This window comes from Fusarium vanettenii, assembly GCF_000151355.1.
Source record: "Fusarium vanettenii 77-13-4 chromosome 7 genomic scaffold NECHAsca_72_chr7_6_0, whole genome shotgun sequence".
Lineage (NCBI taxonomy): Eukaryota > Fungi > Ascomycota > Sordariomycetes > Hypocreales > Nectriaceae > Fusarium > Fusarium vanettenii.
Window position 1 is genome coordinate 28880 of NW_003315817.1, and position 16694 is coordinate 45573.

The 16694-nt window shown below is 50.0% G+C and overlaps 7 protein-coding genes across 7 annotated transcripts; 4 read left to right on the top strand and 3 right to left on the bottom strand.

Moving 5' to 3' along the window:
* Positions 1-346: 346 nt before the first annotated feature.
* NECHADRAFT_94818 (uncharacterized protein) lies at positions 347-1604 on the bottom strand (the record flags this gene model as incomplete). Its single annotated transcript, XM_003040284.1, has 4 exons — positions 347-1173; positions 1233-1330; positions 1385-1522; positions 1579-1604. The coding sequence occupies 4 exons, from the start codon at positions 1602-1604 to the stop codon at positions 347-349; spliced, it is 1089 nt and encodes a 362-aa protein (XP_003040330.1).
* Positions 1605-3385: 1781 nt separating this feature from the next.
* Positions 3386-4956, bottom strand: NECHADRAFT_82314 (uncharacterized protein; the record flags this gene model as incomplete). Its single annotated transcript, XM_003040285.1, has 2 exons — positions 3386-4363; positions 4423-4956. 2 exons carry the CDS (start codon positions 4954-4956, stop codon positions 3386-3388), a joined length of 1512 nt encoding a protein of 503 aa, XP_003040331.1.
* Positions 4957-6252: 1296 nt separating this feature from the next.
* Positions 6253-7713, top strand: NECHADRAFT_104883 (uncharacterized protein). Its single transcript, XM_003040266.1, has 2 exons — positions 6253-6758; positions 6812-7713. The coding sequence occupies exons 1-2, from the start codon at positions 6400-6402 to the stop codon at positions 7590-7592; spliced, it is 1140 nt and encodes a 379-aa protein (XP_003040312.1). The 5' UTR covers positions 6253-6399; the 3' UTR covers positions 7593-7713.
* A 656-nt stretch (positions 7714-8369) lies between these two features.
* On the bottom strand, positions 8370-8909 carry NECHADRAFT_19136 (uncharacterized protein; the record flags this gene model as incomplete). Its single annotated transcript, XM_003040286.1, has 1 exon — positions 8370-8909. A coding segment is annotated over one exon (540 nt), but the record flags the coding sequence as incomplete, so codon positions are not given.
* A 998-nt stretch (positions 8910-9907) lies between these two features.
* Positions 9908-11219, top strand: NECHADRAFT_82317 (uncharacterized protein; the record flags this gene model as incomplete). The annotated part of the gene is made up of 2 exons (XM_003040267.1): positions 9908-10014; positions 10085-11219. The coding sequence occupies 2 exons, from the start codon at positions 9908-9910 to the stop codon at positions 11217-11219; spliced, it is 1242 nt and encodes a 413-aa protein (XP_003040313.1).
* Positions 11220-12075: 856 nt separating this feature from the next.
* Positions 12076-12831, top strand: NECHADRAFT_82318 (uncharacterized protein; the record flags this gene model as incomplete). The annotated part of the gene is made up of 1 exon (XM_003040268.1): positions 12076-12831. The coding sequence occupies one exon, from the start codon at positions 12076-12078 to the stop codon at positions 12829-12831; it is 756 nt and encodes a 251-aa protein (XP_003040314.1).
* A 764-nt stretch (positions 12832-13595) lies between these two features.
* Positions 13596-15935, top strand: NECHADRAFT_82319 (uncharacterized protein; the record flags this gene model as incomplete). Its single annotated transcript, XM_003040269.1, has 5 exons — positions 13596-13696; positions 13988-14026; positions 14154-15184; positions 15389-15777; positions 15915-15935. 5 exons carry the CDS (start codon positions 13596-13598, stop codon positions 15933-15935), a joined length of 1581 nt encoding a protein of 526 aa, XP_003040315.1.
* Between the last annotated feature and the right edge of the window lie 759 nt (positions 15936-16694).

The window sequence follows — 16694 nt, forward strand, 5'->3', positions numbered from 1 at the left end:
TACGAAGTTCCGTCTCCGTGAGGCACCGTATCAAAGAACACAATGATAAAATTTGCCAGGACTAAAAACCAATGCTCTAAGAAATTTGAACCAAGACAATATTTGGTTCTCGTAAGTGTAGCCATAGCAGAAACATTATATAGTAATAGTCAGCTATTCGGCCGCGCAATTACTTTATTTTACCCCTGTCATGAAATGTATTGGAAGAAAACAAGGGCTTCCGTGAGCAAGCGTCTAACATATCTACAAGCAGTATTGCCCTCCTCACCAGGGACACCGAGACTCGAGGATAAGAATTTGATGGGATTAGGTAGAAATGAAATGCCGAAACTACTACACTGGCATCTTACAACTTTGCTCTAGTCTTGGTAACCTTTTCAACCAACTCAAGAACTCCTTCGGCACAGCCAAATGACCCCATATAGCCCCAACCCGAGTGTCCGTAGTTGTGGATAATCCACGTCTCATCATCTAGTTTCTCCTCCTCGAGCCTGAGGCCATCCTTCCTCCATGGGCGGAAGCCAACACCATGCCGGACGACACTCAACCCTGAAACACCCTTGCCGCCAGCAATCTCCGGACAAAGAGTCACAATTCGTTCCATGATCCGGTTCGCGGTGTTAGGGTCGGGCTGAGAGTCCCAGTTGCCGATCTGGTATGTGCCTCCAATGACCGTACCACCTCCAGCCGCTCTCTGCATGGCGTAAATCTCCTCGCCGCTCCCATCGAGGGTGCTTGAGCACATGAAGAGAGGAAAGTTCTTGGGAGTCTCGTTTCGTACAACCACGATCTGACCGCGAGAGGGAGCGACTGTTGTATCCTCGACGCCGCCAAGCTTCAAAGAACCGAGGCCAGTAGCATTAACAATGATATTCGCTGTTCGACCTGTGTGGCTTAGGTACTTGGCTTCTTCGATGTGAGCGAGGATACCGCGTTTGACCGTAACGCCGTGCTTGAGACACTGGCCGAGAATCCACGGGAGAAAGATTGCTGTGTTCATACAGATACCCTGATACTGAAATCCCGAGTCATACCCAGAGGCTATCTCTGAAGGGTGGTTTTCGCGGAAATTCTTAAAGATCTCTTTGAACCATGGATTATCCTGGTAGAAGTGAGATGAGAAGCCAGACGCGTCAGCCTCCATGTCCTTGTTTCGACGGATTACATGAGTCGCTACAGATGCAGTGTTAATCATGATAACCAGGGTGGATGGAGAGGGGTCAGCAACGCACTCTGGAAATGAATCCCTGCTTCAGGAGTTTCTTCTGTCAACTTCTTCAGAGCAACCCAAGTTCTTCGTTCCCAGCGGCTTCCCTCCTTGGGGGCCAATCTGGAAAGTTGTCAGAACAGACGCAGGCTGACTACCATTACCCGCGTTACTCACGGAATGACGTTGGCTCCTGCCCAAGGGGAGGCATATTCAGCATCATAGTCACCGGGCATATGTTTAGCGACCACGGTAACATCATTGCCTTCTTCTTTGGCCAGTAGCAAAGCTGATGTGAGGCCAATAACACCGGCACTGATAATGTTAGCTGAGCCGACTTACTTCTAGTTTCAAGAGATCAAAATATTTACCCCACAACGACGACGGTATTGGTCATTTTGGACGTTCGAACAAAGAAGAAACCTGAAAGCGGTATGCGCACCTAAGTCTGCTAGTCGACCTCCTACTGTAAGGAACTGGACAGACTTAAATATTGGCTATTCACTGGGTGGATGATGACAAGTCACAACCGCCGATTAGCCACACCGCAATTGCATGCTCATTAGAGAAGAACTGAGCGAGCCAGCTGACGACTTACAAGACCAGCCTGGTAGGCCTGTTGCTTTTTTGTGGCCCACGATGGCCTATACTGAGCCGAGGTGTGCCTCTTTTGATCGGGTGTGACCCACATGGCATCTCGGGACCAAACTTATCTTGAACATTCGCGCTTATCAACGCGGTAACTTTCCCAGTTAACTCCAAGATTGGGGTCATGCGGGGGATATTGATACTACCCTCGGACCCTCAACCGAAGCTGAGAGAGCGGTTGCCCCGGCTGCTGTTGCCGAAGTGGTAAGGCTTTCCGTTTGAACGCGGAAACGTGCCTGTTTTTGGGACATGTGTTTTTACGAAAAGAGTCTAAATAGTACTCTTGAATATTAGCGTAGAGTAAAAAAACCACATGTGTAAATAAAAGGAAGAAAAGCCAGAGCATCAGTAACAGAAAAATGATTATAATCCTTTTCAAATAGAGATAGCAAAAAGAAACATATTCCAAAAGTTTGATCCCACATACAACAGCGGGGATTCGCTGGTCGTCACCGACCCAACTACTAATCCGCCCCTCACTGGCTTATCTATGGGAGAGCGGACGGGATCCCGAGTTCTCCAGTGGGTATGGTCGTATGTATGAGGTGGGTGTCCTGTTTGACATCAAGGAGATACACCGCAATGGCACCCCAAGACGCAATGAGAACCGTGAGGCAACTCTGTTTCCCGATTCACTTGATGGTAATGTTAGAAGGGATTTTAATTTAAGGTGTGTGAAAAGGCCAGAAGAGCCACGTTGAACTGGTGCTCAGTCAAGTTAAGATCATCCTCCATGCCAATAATATTGGTGGCCGAGATGATTGTACGCTCGATTAGCGAAAAGGCATAAGTGATGCAGATCCAGGGCAGGAGATGAAATTCAATTCTTCGAACGAGCCTTTTGCTCAAGGCAGGGTTGCTGAGACCTTCACTGACTTTATGAATACAAACATTAGACCCCAAAGTCACAGAAGGATGCTGATGATCTCCAGGGTAACTGAGAGGGTATCCATGTCAATTGTACATTGTGTTTCAATGTAGATACTTGGCTGAAAGTCGAAGACGCTAGGTAACCCATTACCTTAACTGAGTCTAGCACCCTCATCTTGACTCCTGAGAGCTATTTTTCGGTCATGTTCTCCGTGAGTTGGGGATTGATGTAGGTGGGAGACTCGCTTTTACCTGCCCTGTAGAGATGATGCAACAAAGCAAGAGGGGACCTAGAGCCAGGTCATTTCATGCAGGCCAGGTGCTTTCGTTTATAGGCTCAGCAGGCGAAAACAGCTCCCCGGCACGGGTTCTATTATGCCAAGTGAACAGCGTATCTATACCGATTACTGGCTGCAGAACTGGACTGCGAGTGCAATGATGACATACAATACCGAGCCGAGAGTTATAACCAGTGCACTGTTCTTAACAACAAGAATTCTACACCGGTCATCAACTAACCCTTCATTGTTCTTATTTGTTGGTATCAATGAGTCTCCAAGAAATAGCACCGGGCACAATATCAAAGAACACAATGGCCCATTCACTTGGCTATGGGGGCCCTATAAAACGGCTCAAGATATCGCTAGCGAATCTCAAACTCTAGGTACAAGGGAGATCCCCCGTGGCAAAGCCAAATGCCTCGTCATCTGGCATCTCGAAGAGATTGAAGTCCAAAGTCAAGATATCAGCAAGGTTCAGATCATTCCCAGGAGAGATTTCCGGGATGCTTTCGGTCTGAGTTGGCGGCTGTCTGGCACAATTCGTCCCTTCGACGTCCGAGAAATCTACATGACAACAAAAAGAGGATGGAAAGGAAAATAGCTCGTCTAGGCGGTTCCGGATGCTGAAAGTTGCCCACATTGAAGCTCCCTCCCCGGTACTCGCCCGATCATGAATGCCATGTTCAGTTTCCTTCTTCATATCGTTCTCAAGCCGGCTGATTTTACGCAGGACAAGGTCAGACCCTCCATAGCGAGTTTTCATCCTCCCCAAGACCTGGCGGATCACACCGAGTGCTTCGTCTCTTGCTAGGCCGTCTTCTTGTGGTTGGCGAGGATAACATATCAAAGGTACTGCTGCGACCATGCAAAAGAATCCATGAATCTGAATGAGGCGGGCCGTCTCCTCCCTGCAGTGGATTTCTTCATATAGACGGGCGATACAATGGGACGCGGCCAAGGAGGAGGCCGCGATACAAGACCGCTTGGCCTGTTTACCAGCGAGTTGGAGGAGAATGATAACAACAAAGTATGTGATGTGCAAATCACACGCAGGGCGATAGAACGGCCGCCTTCTACCTAACGAGTCGTAGAGTAGCAGCTCCTCAGGTAGGTTCTGAATCCAGTCACACAACCGCGCGACTATGGCTGCAGCACTCTCTTGATTCAGAGGAGATTGCCCGCTGTTGATATCTACAATCATGGTCATAGTGTCTGACAACTTCAGGGCCTCAGGCAGAAAATGCGGCTCGGTTGATATGACGGCAAAGTCCTTTGCATCTAGGGGAGCTATGTCGTAGTCTTGGGGCCTGAGAGCTAAAGGGCGACCCCAGCAAGAAGCGGCTAGCCTATCTGAGTACTAGATAAACAATCAGCAATGCAAGATGTTGTAAGCTTTGTCGGACGATGAGTACGAACAACTAGCTGCCAGAAGATTCGACGGAGGCACCCTGGGTTGGCGTGCCGGTCGTAGGTAGAGCTATGGTGAAGGCCCATCTGCAGTGCCAGGCGGATGGCCATGCCGAGCCAATGCCAGGGTCCGTCAAACGTCACCTGGTCAGTAGAAAGGACACTATAGCACGTCATCAGACAAAGTGTCTTTAGCAGAGCTAAAGTGTCGTCTTCAAAGTTGAGGTATATCAAGGTCTTGACCTTCTCATACTGCGTATGGCAGAGCTTGACACTCTCAAGGTCATGTAATACTAGGGACCCGGCTAGACAAACAGACTGCTGAAGTAATACGGATGGTTCAGGGCCAACGAGATCATCCTTCTCGACGACCGGATAGAATGGGTAGACGTGTTTGAAATAGGCATCAGTCAAGGCTTCAAGCAGGATAGGCCGGGGGAGGACGTGTGCCTTGGTAAGGTCAAGAATTGCAGCCTTGATGCCCCGCGACTGCGGATGACCACCAACAATCTCCGACTGTTGACGCGAGGCATCGTATGACATGACGGTTGATGGAGATACAAAGGCCATCGGAGGGTACGCTCCTGGGCCTATATCCCCATGACTGTCGGGTCTTGATAGAGTTGGCGATGGCAATCTGGCCGAGGGGCCGATTAGAGAAGTTCCGGCGGGAGAAATAGCTGTGTCCAGGCGCTCATCGCTCTCCGGTACTCGTTGAGACCGCCGAGCCCCCGCTCCCTTTCGGCGTCTGCGGACACCATCTCGGCGACTAAAGAGCACATGTCAGCCAACGGCTAAGTAATTCATGAATCATCAGTTGAAGCTCTCAGGGCTCTCACACGCATTGATGATTGAGACGTCGACAATTCCTGCACACCTGATCCGGTCTATCCTGCAGATCGCATTTCACCTGGATGGTTATTAACTAATGTGTCTGAAAAATCGACGGACTAGGCATCGCCCGAGTTGTCGTACTTTTCGGGCATGGCACTCGACACAAACCACGTTTGCGCGGTCTCGCAAAGGCCGAAACTCGTCCATTGTCTCTGCCGATGAGCATGTGGGGGACAAAGGGGAACTCTCTGGATGAGCCGAGCTACTCGGGAGTTGGTAAAGAATTGTATGGGCTGATATGTAGCCCCTGCGAGATATCAAAACGCGGAGAACTGAGGCTGGGTTAACAAGAGGTGTGGAAATCTATCCACGACACTAAAGGTTCCAGGGTGGCTGTCCGATTATTGGTCAATCACGTGACGCCGCTCGGCATTCGGCACAACCAAGGGGGCTGCTTGATTGGCTGGGAAGGGGGCCAAGTCCTCCATGGTTATCACACCCTGGAGAGGGGTGCTCGAAGAACCCTTGAACAATACCAAAGTCTTGGAGGTGATAATCACGCCTAGAGGCCAATGCTTGCATATGTGCGTTTCAAACAAGCATCTATAGCCAACTCTCACGTCCCCCGAATGCCTGGGATGAGGAGAACGAGCATGTGACGTGCACTACATAAGGTGGATCTCTTCAAGGTCGGTCTCTTCGGCTCGGTTGATCCGATGAGTGATGCTTAACTTGGGCGAGCTAATTGTTGTTTATGCCAATGATTCGGCAAGGATACCCTTGAGAACGTGGCTTAGATGCCCAGAGAGGGTAACCGAAGCCTGAGCTTGTCAATAGAGTGTGTTTTCGACATCAATAGCGTACTCAATAGCGCTCCTCCTGAGCGAGCACTAGTGGCCTTTAGGCTAAGGAGATTCAGGAACCAGCGCTCCAGTGGATGCTAATTTCAGGTCCACCTCCTTGGTTGGAAAGCAACGTTTGTGCCAAAGACGCCACTCATTAGCTCAAGAGCGGCCTGCAGGTATTTGCCCCGTTTCCCGTGTCAACAAGACCTACTAATACTTCTGGTTCTGTGCTTCAACGCTTGGATTCTCCAGGACTTACATTCCTTTATTTCCTCCTCCAACCAAAGGCCTTTCATCAGTCATCACCATGGGAGCCTCTATCTCGGTCGTCAGTAACCCCGAAACAGTCGCGAATGCCATTTTCACGAGCGGTGTCAGCGTCACAAGCGCATCTTGGAACACCGGGTTCAACCAAAATGCCGTGGGCACCTTCACCAATGGCCCCTTGGGTGTTGCCTCTGGCGGCATCCTGACAACAGGCGGTTCCAAGGACGCGGCAGCATACCAAGCGTATTCCGTCAACATAGAGAATGGAGCGGGCGCATCCCAGACATATTGTGGAGGGGATTCCCTTGATGCCGCTGTCTTGTCAGTCGACATTGAGGTCCAGCAGGGGTTCAATGGGGTGGAAGTCGAATTCGTTTTCGCGTCGGAGGAGTACTCATAGTAAGCTGCTACATGTCGTCTATTCTGTATGCTGCTTTTACTAATCGGTCTAGCCAACACGCGGACCCGATCGGGATTTTTCTGGACGGCGAGCAGTTCGCCCTGAACCCAGACGGGAGCAGAATAACGGCCAAATCGTACTACCTGTCCCCCGAGCGAGCCATCAAGAACCCGAACCAATTTCTCAACTATCCTTCTTGGTCCACGTACGCGGCAACTTCGAAGCCGCTGATCATGGGCATTGCCGCAGCACCTGGGGCACACACCATGGTCTTTGCCATTTGCGACGCCGTCGACGGACAGCATGACTCGGCGCTCTTTGTGAGGGCGAAAGGTTGCAAGGACTGTGTGGCAGACGTAAAGATACACTATCTCACGCAAACGACCACAGTCGCGTCGACTTTTACTTCGACCATCGAGCCAGTCAGCTCGGCTGCCGGCACCGTCTTGATTGGTGTGACGGTGGACCCAACGACAACAGCTACGTCTAGCGAGCCAGCGACGACGACTTCCAGCGAGCTCTTCACGACAGAGACATCCACCGATGCTTCGACAGCCACTTCTACCGAGTTCTCATCAACATCAACTGAGGACTCTACCAGATCCACCGATGCTTCTGCTACGTCCAGTGAATCGTCAGCCGAGTCGCTCGCTACGACAACTGCGGCTAGCGATAGTTCAACGGTACCAACCACGGACCCCTCAGTTTCTACAACTACGGCTACTACCGACTCTTCAATCACAACACTGTCACAGGTCACCACCACATCAACTATCGACTCCACAATGACAACCCTGACGACATCTCGAAGAGGGCCTTGCCGCCCTGCTTAGCACGATCTTCTAGCTTGTTAACGCATAGAGGGCTAGGCTTCAGGTATAGAAAGAATATAGAAAGAGTATAGAAAGAATATCGTATAGTATTATACCTTAATATTAATAAGAAATAACTTATATCTGCCTAGCTATATTCTTATATAGTAATAAACTTCTTATAGGTAATTTAATTGCTCTAACCTCTGTATAAGAAATAAGAGGGAATTATGTCTTAAATAGTATTTATTTAGCATCGGGTTATAATACTATGATGTGTTGACAATGTGTCTTTAATCATAGTTGTAGCCCGGCCCTTGATCGGTCAACTAAGCCAGAAGATCGCATAGTGTTTATAATTTTAAGTTCTGTCGTAGAAGCATATAAAAGGATAGGTTTTCGAGGCTCTAAGCGCGTTTCGTTCTCAATGGGAGGGGGTGTATTTACATCGATTTTAGATTTAATAAGCAAGTTTAAATTAAAGACGTAGGGCTTTAGGTACGGCCACCACAAGATGATACCGTATAGGGAAGAACATCTACTGCACTTATTCGATATGATCCTGACTTGAATGTTCATGGAGCTGTATATTTCGTCTCCGGAGGCAGCGGCCTTTCCAGAGGTATCTCGGTCTACCTATATCACGAACGGAAATATCACTTTCGAGCCCCTGATTGAAGAGGTTGCGTCTTGATGGCCACAACTACTCGCAGGGCACTAGGCTCATCTCCACTAACACTTGACCTTGATAGAAAAGAGCCGACCCCCAGTCGACGTTGCGTTGCTACCCAAGTACGACCCCGCGGTTGCAAAGTACAAGGTATCCCGGTCCTTGACTGTTTGACCAAATACGGCCGAAACTGGTTGGCTGATGGCCGGGGAGCCATATTCCCAGGAAGCCAACATGTGACCCTCACCTTCTTTGGTAATCCTCTCAATACCGTTGAGGCTCCCTAGTCCTGTGGCGAGAAATGCAACACCGTCTCGTCTCAGGGTAAAATCATCGAATGTTGACCCTTTGAGTCCCTGTGCGACGACCTCTGCCGGTGTCCCGACTGCCAGACCCTCGGAAGTGATGGCGAGGCGACCGTACAGGCCCTGGTTCGTGTTGGTAAAGTACAGCCATCCGTCCTGAGCGTGAACTCCGTTGATGCCGAGCAGGAGGTTTGAGTCAGGCTCGGGTATAGGGGCAAAGAGGGGATCCGTGCTGACGGTTTCGACGCATCCTGTTCGTGTGTCAAGCCGGAGTAGAGAGCCAGCAGCGCAATCCGCAACAAGGAGGTAATGCGGCGAGTGAGGGACAGGTGTCAGGCCGTTGAGCCATGTTGCCGACGGAATGGGGAATGCCTTGATCTTGGCCCCAGCCTTGGTGAGCGTGACATGATGAACAACGTTGGAACCCGGCTCTACCAGTCCTTCGTCCCACGAGAAGTTACTGGCAGTAGCAACGATTGTGTTTGGCAACGGGGATGCGAGCCCGAAGATGGCCGAGGAATATGGCGCCAGAGAAGTGAACAGGTAGGGGGCCCTCTTTGACAAGCGGCCGAGAGGGTTGATGCTGTAAAGATCTCCGGTGTAGGCGTTGCACACCACAATAGTGCCATTTGGAAGAATAGTGAGGTTTTCAATGCGAACTGAAGGTGGGAACTGAGTAAGGAGTCTCGGTTCTGACATAGCCCAGGTTACGTGCACCAGCAAGTGCAGCCATATCAATAGAGTTGACGATCTAAACGGGAAGTGCATAGTGACGACAATAGATTGTGAATGCGTCAAGTTTGATAAGGTGGGAGTCATAATGAGAAGTATGGGTATGGCTCTACTTAAATAGTTGCGTGACCAACAATAGGAAGACATGCCGACTACAGAGTTCGCACCCAAGGCAGAGGCTCGAAGGGTTCTCAGGACCCTTACGTATAAGGTTTCATGGTGATATGGAGACTGTAAAACTTGTAGCGATTGGCTGTGTCGTTCAGTTTTCCAAACTCGGTCTAGTTGTGAACGGTTGAGCCAGTGGCCCCAGCACTGAGTTGCATTGCGGCATATAGGGTACGGCAGCTAGCCTAACCGTATAGATCACGCCAATGACACCTTTCCTCTGACAGCTGCATAAATGATTCGTTCAAAGCTCGCCGATGACAGTCTTCCTCCAACAAAACGCCTAAGTGGCTGGCTTATCTTTACCCCATTACAGAGGGACAGACCATCCATAAAATCAAGTGGGGTTTTCGTTCCCATTTCCTATTTAAGGGCAACAGCGTCGGGTGTTGCTCCAAGAGGCCTGTTCGAGGAACACGGCAAACCGATCGACCCGTGTGTGGGGCCGGAACACTGCAAACATGTCATTCTTAGATCGCCACGAAGACCAACAGTTACTGGCACCATTTAAGCCACCGTTTAGGCGGAAATTCAAGCCAAAGGCCAAGACAGGCTGCTACACTTGCAGGTGAGGCGACGGAAGACCACGAACCCGCTTGCTGTCAGGTTAATACTAAACCGACTTGGCTCCCAAACAGGATCCGAAGAGTCAAATGTGATGAGACACGGCCAGCATGTCGTCGTTGCATGTCCACTGATCGGGTGTGTGATGGGTATCCGTCCGTATTCCGAGTCTTGACCCTCGGGGGCCCCCAGTCATCACCTTTAGTGCCCACCCCTAGTTTTCAGCCGACGCTCTCTCTATATCAGCCAAAGTCTTCCACAGTTACGACCGATCAAGTTGATAAGCTGGCCCTTTACTTCCACCGAAAGCACCGAGACAACGTATGCTATCGGGACGAGGCCCGGGCAATACTGGCAAATCTCTCAGATCCCACTGTCCGCCATGCACTCGATTCTCTGATCGCTCTCCGTGACGGGATCGGGACGACAACACACACCGCAATTATTGGCACCGACGGCGTACTCATCAATCAACACAGCTTGGATGCGTACAGCACGGCAGTCTCCAGCCTCGCATCTCGGCTGAGAGAGGAGCCCAACCGAATATCTGCTCTGGTTGCACTCGTGTGTTGCCAGATGTTTGTGAGCATAGAGGTCATGATGGGCGACTACACTACCGCCTTCCAACACTTCCTTCTAGGACTTCGTATCATGCATCAATACCGGAACCGCCCAAGTGTGAGCGACAGCGGCCGGGTAGTTCCTTGTTGCAAACTCGGTTTTCCTCATCTGGATGAGTTTGCCATCAAGCTCTTCGCCTCAGGCTATCCTGGGCCCAAGCACTTATCTTCCTGCGAAAGAGGGCGCAGTAGCTCCGCGACAAGCAACATCAACACCATTTTGTGCGATCAGGCGCGCAGCGATCTGAGCGTTCTTTCCGTCGAAGTACTGGAGTTTTTGAAACGAGTGACAGACTTGCGGACCCAGTACCAAGTAGCCGAGTTGAAGGCAACGAGGGCGCAGATCCTGGGCTGCCTGCAGTCTTGGGAGGAGACGTACTCTGAAACAGCTAATGAGATGATTAAGCGAACAACTGCCAAAGGAGTACGTTTTGGAGCCGCATTCTCCCTTCTCCTTCATGGTGTCTTGAAAGTGGTAGTGAACCTGGCAATTGGGGCCTCTACAGATGATGTAAACGCACTGGGAGAACAGGTCGCTACGATTAAAGCGATCGCTCATATGGCTACGGAAATAGGGAAAGCAGTTTAATAGTTAAGAAGGCCGGGTTTAATGTCAAAGTGATCAATGGTGCCTAATTGATGCTTTCATTCAAGGTATGGTTCGCGATTGTACGTACCCAATGAATGATGCCCCTGGCCAAATCAGTGCCATACATTACAAAAGGAAAACACCAAACAACCATACTACCAGCAAAGGTGAGAAATATCGTCCTGTAGGTACCCAGGCAATCGGGCTACAAAGGCTGTACGACACAACCATTCAATACCCTAAGTTCTCACAGCGTGGCTGCGCATATGACTTGACGTAGGGAGAAGCGATCTTCTGGCTTGGTTCCCATCAAGGGCCGGGCTACAAATAGTAAAGAACAGATTGTAGGGAGAAGCAATTCCACGAGATGACCCAGCCATCGTTTGCACACTATTACTAAGGTCATCACCACGATGGTCGACACTCTTGCTAACTTTGTACCGAGTCCCAAGACTCGCACTAATTCCCTAGCTACACGCGTCGCCGTGACCCATTGTGGCCATGGGACCAACAATTGCCTGGTGACCCGTGCATGGCGTCATCTTTCCCAAGTGTCGGATCATAAGAAACGAGAATACTGGAGCTATGGTTTGAAGTAGGTAGTTCGACTCCGCGGCTACTGAATCCCGTGTTATGATGTTGCGGGGTCTAAGCCGCTTGGAGAATCTCGGCGCCGAGAGCTCATGGCTAGCGTTACCCGGGTATCACTAAGTCCGGGCTTTCATACCGATACTTCCGGAGCCGGAGCCCAGTTTCAAAGCCCCTTTATTATGATAGAACCTTCCGCTTCTTAGAAAGCGGCATGCACAACGAATTAACATCTTCCAAAAGAACTGATTAACCTATAACGGCAACTATGGCAACCATCGACTATTACCAGAGACTGACTGAAGAGTACAACCTCAACAACATACCTCTTCTTGTCGCTTCAGGAGTCAGCTTCGCCGTGGGATACATGCAATATGTCTACGCCATCAGAGTTTTACTGCGTGAAGGCAATGGACCCATTCCATTCTGGATGCATTCCTTCTACCTCGCCCATGACTCTACATGGTCTTACATCCTTGGAAGAGCTGCATCGAGATATAACGAGCATTGGTTTCTACGAGGAACATCAACGGCTTTGTTTGTATGGACTACCCTCGAGATTTTCTGCATCCATCGTTCCATCACAAAGACCCGCAATGCGTGCTTCTCTTCCGTCCTTGGACCGAACCCTTCCCTGGCCGCTGTTCTTCCCTATGCCGCCTTTCTCCAGATGGCCATGTACTGCGTTGTTTGGTTCGGAATCATCCTGATGGGCGAAGGTTGCGTTATGCAGTGGTTCTGCTTGACAAACGTCCTCATCATCGTCGGTCCAACGCACGAGTACCTCCGACGTGGCTCGCGAGACGGTCTCGCCCTAGGATTCTGCCTCGTCAACATTATCTGCGCTATCTGGACCTTCACACCATTTAGCATGTGGGCTCTTACACTTCCCGAGATCTTTGCCCAGCCAATGTACTACTGTGCTGGCTGTTTCATGCTCTTGTACTCGATCTGGGCATTCTACATCGTCTACAGTTACCCAGCCAAGAAACCCTCAAAGACGGATCCATCCCCCATTTGGTAACTCAAGAGGCCCATCGCAATCCAGGAGCACAACTGAGCATTGAGACTAAAGGCACGTCTCCAGGAAGGATGTCCTTGAGATCAATAACAACAAAAAGAAGAATGAGTAATGGGGGGGGGATAACCACGAGTCATTGCGAACGAAAGTGCTATTGAGGGGCTTGTATCTAAGCATCTAGATTATGACTTAACATTTCTTTGTGGAAGCTTCATCACCGGTCATTCTATCGACACCACTAGGTGAGATTCGACTTTTCTGATGCCTTACACGGTTCTTGTATTGCCTGGAAGAGTTTGCGGAGAAAGTACTTTACTATTGACCTGCCTCTAGGATGTTGATCGGGAAAACACTCCGTCTGGACTATCAGAAAAGGAAGATCTGGGGAATCCCTGATCACAAACGATGACTATTTGATCGAATCACGAGCCGAGCTTCATCAACTAGAGTGCAATGTTAATAGCCGAGCTCGGGTAGCTTCCTGAAAAAGTGAGGCTAGGCGAGGTAACGTCTGAGTGGTACGTCGCTTACACTCTCAACATGAGACAACAACAATTCAGACGATGAGTATATGCACTATTCCCGACAAGAGATTGATCGTGTGTTCCATGCAACAACATATCGTGAACTGAACCGGAACCGGTCTCGATGATCGACCACGACCTTTCTGGGAACCCTCCATACCGGGACCTGCCGACCCAGCATATGCTGTCCATTGCTGCCGCACGTGAGCAAGGGGAGGACGTATACACAAACTCAGAACCATCATGGCATCCATTATGGGCGCGTGGTGTGTTTGGTGGCGCCTTGCTTGCCCAGTGACTTGCTGTAGCCCAGCAGAGCATCTCTCTCAGCTACTTGGTACATAGTATGCATTGCCACTTCCTACTGCCGGCTCATACTATAACACCCATTTTCTATCGAATCGAGCGGATCCGTGATGGCAAAACCATTGCAACCAGACTTGTTCAGGCATACCAGGCCGGAAAATGCATATTCACGACACTCATCAGTTTCCTCCACGAAGCCGGACGGAAAGAGAGAATGGAATTGGCACACCAAGCACCGATGCCTGAGTATCCAAGAGGGCAAGGGCCACCGTCGGCATCTGGGAAGGATGTTGATCAGACAATATTGACAAAAACCAATTGTGTAACAGTTCTGTTACCCCGCAAAATCCGGGGTCTGTCATCGATGTGTAAGTCAGAGATCTGAGTCTGTTGCTAGATCCACCTGTCCAAGTTCTCAATCACTTGTTCATGATTAATCACGATTCAACCATCTCAATTGATCAAGTCATTCATCAGGACTCGTTGTCCTCACAGCATGTCTCCTTACTGCCTTAGAGCGCCCTCGTTGGGTTTTGCCAGGCCACCTCAACGACGATGGCAGACTCTTGCCGACACCACATTACCCCAGCACCGTTCCATGGCTTCCTTTCAGATCAAGCAAAAGCCAGATGTCATCGTTATTGGTAGCGGTATTGCTGGGCTTTCCGCAAGTATCGCAGCAGCGGAAAAAGGCGCTTCGGTTCTTCTACTTGAACGCTCCCACGGCGAAGGTACTACCGCCCTCTCTGGTGGTATTGTCTACGCTAGTGGGGGGACACAGCAACAAAAAGAAGCCGGATACGATGATACCCCGGGAAGCATGTTTGCATACTTACGCCAGGAGATTGGAGACGTGGTGAAGGAGAAGATGCTGAAGCGATTCTGTGACGAGAGTCCCGGAGTGATCAAGTGGTTGGAGAAGCACGGTGCTCGCTTCAAGAGGGCTTTGAGTCCATACAAGACGAGCTATCCCAACACTCAGCATTACCTCTACTTTTCGGGTTCCGAAAAGGCATATCCGTACTCATCACTCGCGAAGCCTGCACCGCGAGGGCATCGAATGGTGTACGATGGATTCTCCGGAGCCGGAATCGCCAATGCCTTACTTGATGGGGCCAGACAACTTGGTGTTCAGATTGTACCAGCCAGCAAAGTTGAGAAGATTCTTTTGGCCAAAGATGGCTCCGTCCGAGGAGTCGAGTACCTCACACGAGCCAACTCATCCTCAAAGCTTGCCAAGCATGAGAAGCTGACCAGGCGGGCTCTCAACTACCAAATCACGTTGCCTCTCATCGCAGGATGGCTTCATAATCGTGCCAGTAAAACATTTGAGCACAACGCTCAATTTGCCACTACCAAAGCACCAACTATCATCCTTACAACCAAAGGTTTCTCCTACAGTCCTGAAATGCGAAAGAAACATCTTCCCGACTTCCAGGGCGTCACTCCCTTTGGAACACCAGCTGACGATGGCTCTGGTATCATGCTAGGAGTATCCGTTGGAGGCTCCACATCCTACATTGGCTGTATGTCGACGTGGAGGTCCCTATATCCCCCGAGCGCTCTCCTCGAGGGTGTTGTCGTGGCCAATTAAGGAGAGCGTGTTGGCGCCGAGCATGTGTACGGTGCCTTGTTGACAGAGAAGATGATGCGAAATCATCAGTCCCAGGGCTTTGCTATCTATGACTCGACACAGTGGGCTAAGGCGAAGAAGCAACTGCCCTCGCAAGTACCTCCTGTATTGAAGATGCAGAGGTACCATTGGCTATACTGGGACCACAAGAAGGCCAGGTCTCTTGAGAATCTCGCCAAGAAATTCGGAATTTCACCCCAGGGCTTGAGGCAGACTGTTGATGCCTACAGCGATGCCATCAAAAACGACAAACCTGACCCGGCAAACAAGATGCCCAACACACGGTCCCCCATCCTGAAACCGCTATTTTACGGTATTGATATATTTATCAAATTGACAAAAGGTCTTCAGCAAGTTGTTAGACTGTCGCTTGGTGGTCTTCGAGTCGAGGAGGAGTCAGGGTTGGTTCTTGATGAGGCTGGCAAGACAATCAAAGGTTTGTATGCCGCGGGGAGGAATGCTGTTGGTATTTGTTCAAGCACGTATGTGAGTGGCCTCTCCCTTGGTGATGGTGTATTCTCAGGGAGACGGGCTGGTGTTCACGCTGTTGGAAACGTGAAGACGACGTCATAATGGGTAGTAGAATGGATCGTGTGCCTGTCCAGCTATGAAATCCATAATAGGAATCTTTTGCCGCTCGCTAGAAGCTTGGCAGTGGCCCTGTGGGAGAGAAGGTTAACGTTAAGCCAAAAGATCTTGTTGATTCTCTAACTCCGCTGTGCGTTGCCTCAATCGCAATAAGGGGCTTACTCTAGCCGAAGTTTTACCAAAACATTTCCGAAACTTCACCGAAGTTTTGGCAGGCTTCTACCGTGTGTGACTGACCCTTGCCCAACACAGGTCTACCTTACCAGGCTCAGTGGTGACACTCCACCGTTTCTCCTGGTAAGCAAACACAGTACGTTGTGATTGTCCTTTATCATACCATGCATTTTGTTAGTCGAGCAGTATTTCTATGATGGAGATTTGCCCCTTTATATATTGTCGTTGTCCCCAGAAGCGTGCTGCAGCTCCATTCCTCAGGATAGGATCTCTTATCTTATCTCACATGGAAGATCCCTCCCTCGTCCCATGACACTCCATGGTTGAGGGACCAATCAACAACTCTCAGTGTCTTGGCAGCTCCTCGCGCCATCCTAGTTGTTGACCAACCCCGATACTCCGCGGCAAATGACCGACACTCCCCGATGCCTTCACCAGGCTAAATTGGTCAACGTCGTATGCTTTGAATGAGGGGTCAAGACGTGGGACAGATCAGATTAGTCAACCCGAAACATATAACATTCCAACCATCTTCCAACACCCTGTTTCTCCTGTGCTTTTGTCTTCTACACAAGCATTCGACTGAACTAAAGCTCCTATTTACAGACGTCGGGTCAAGGCCTCATAGAAGAGTCATTGCA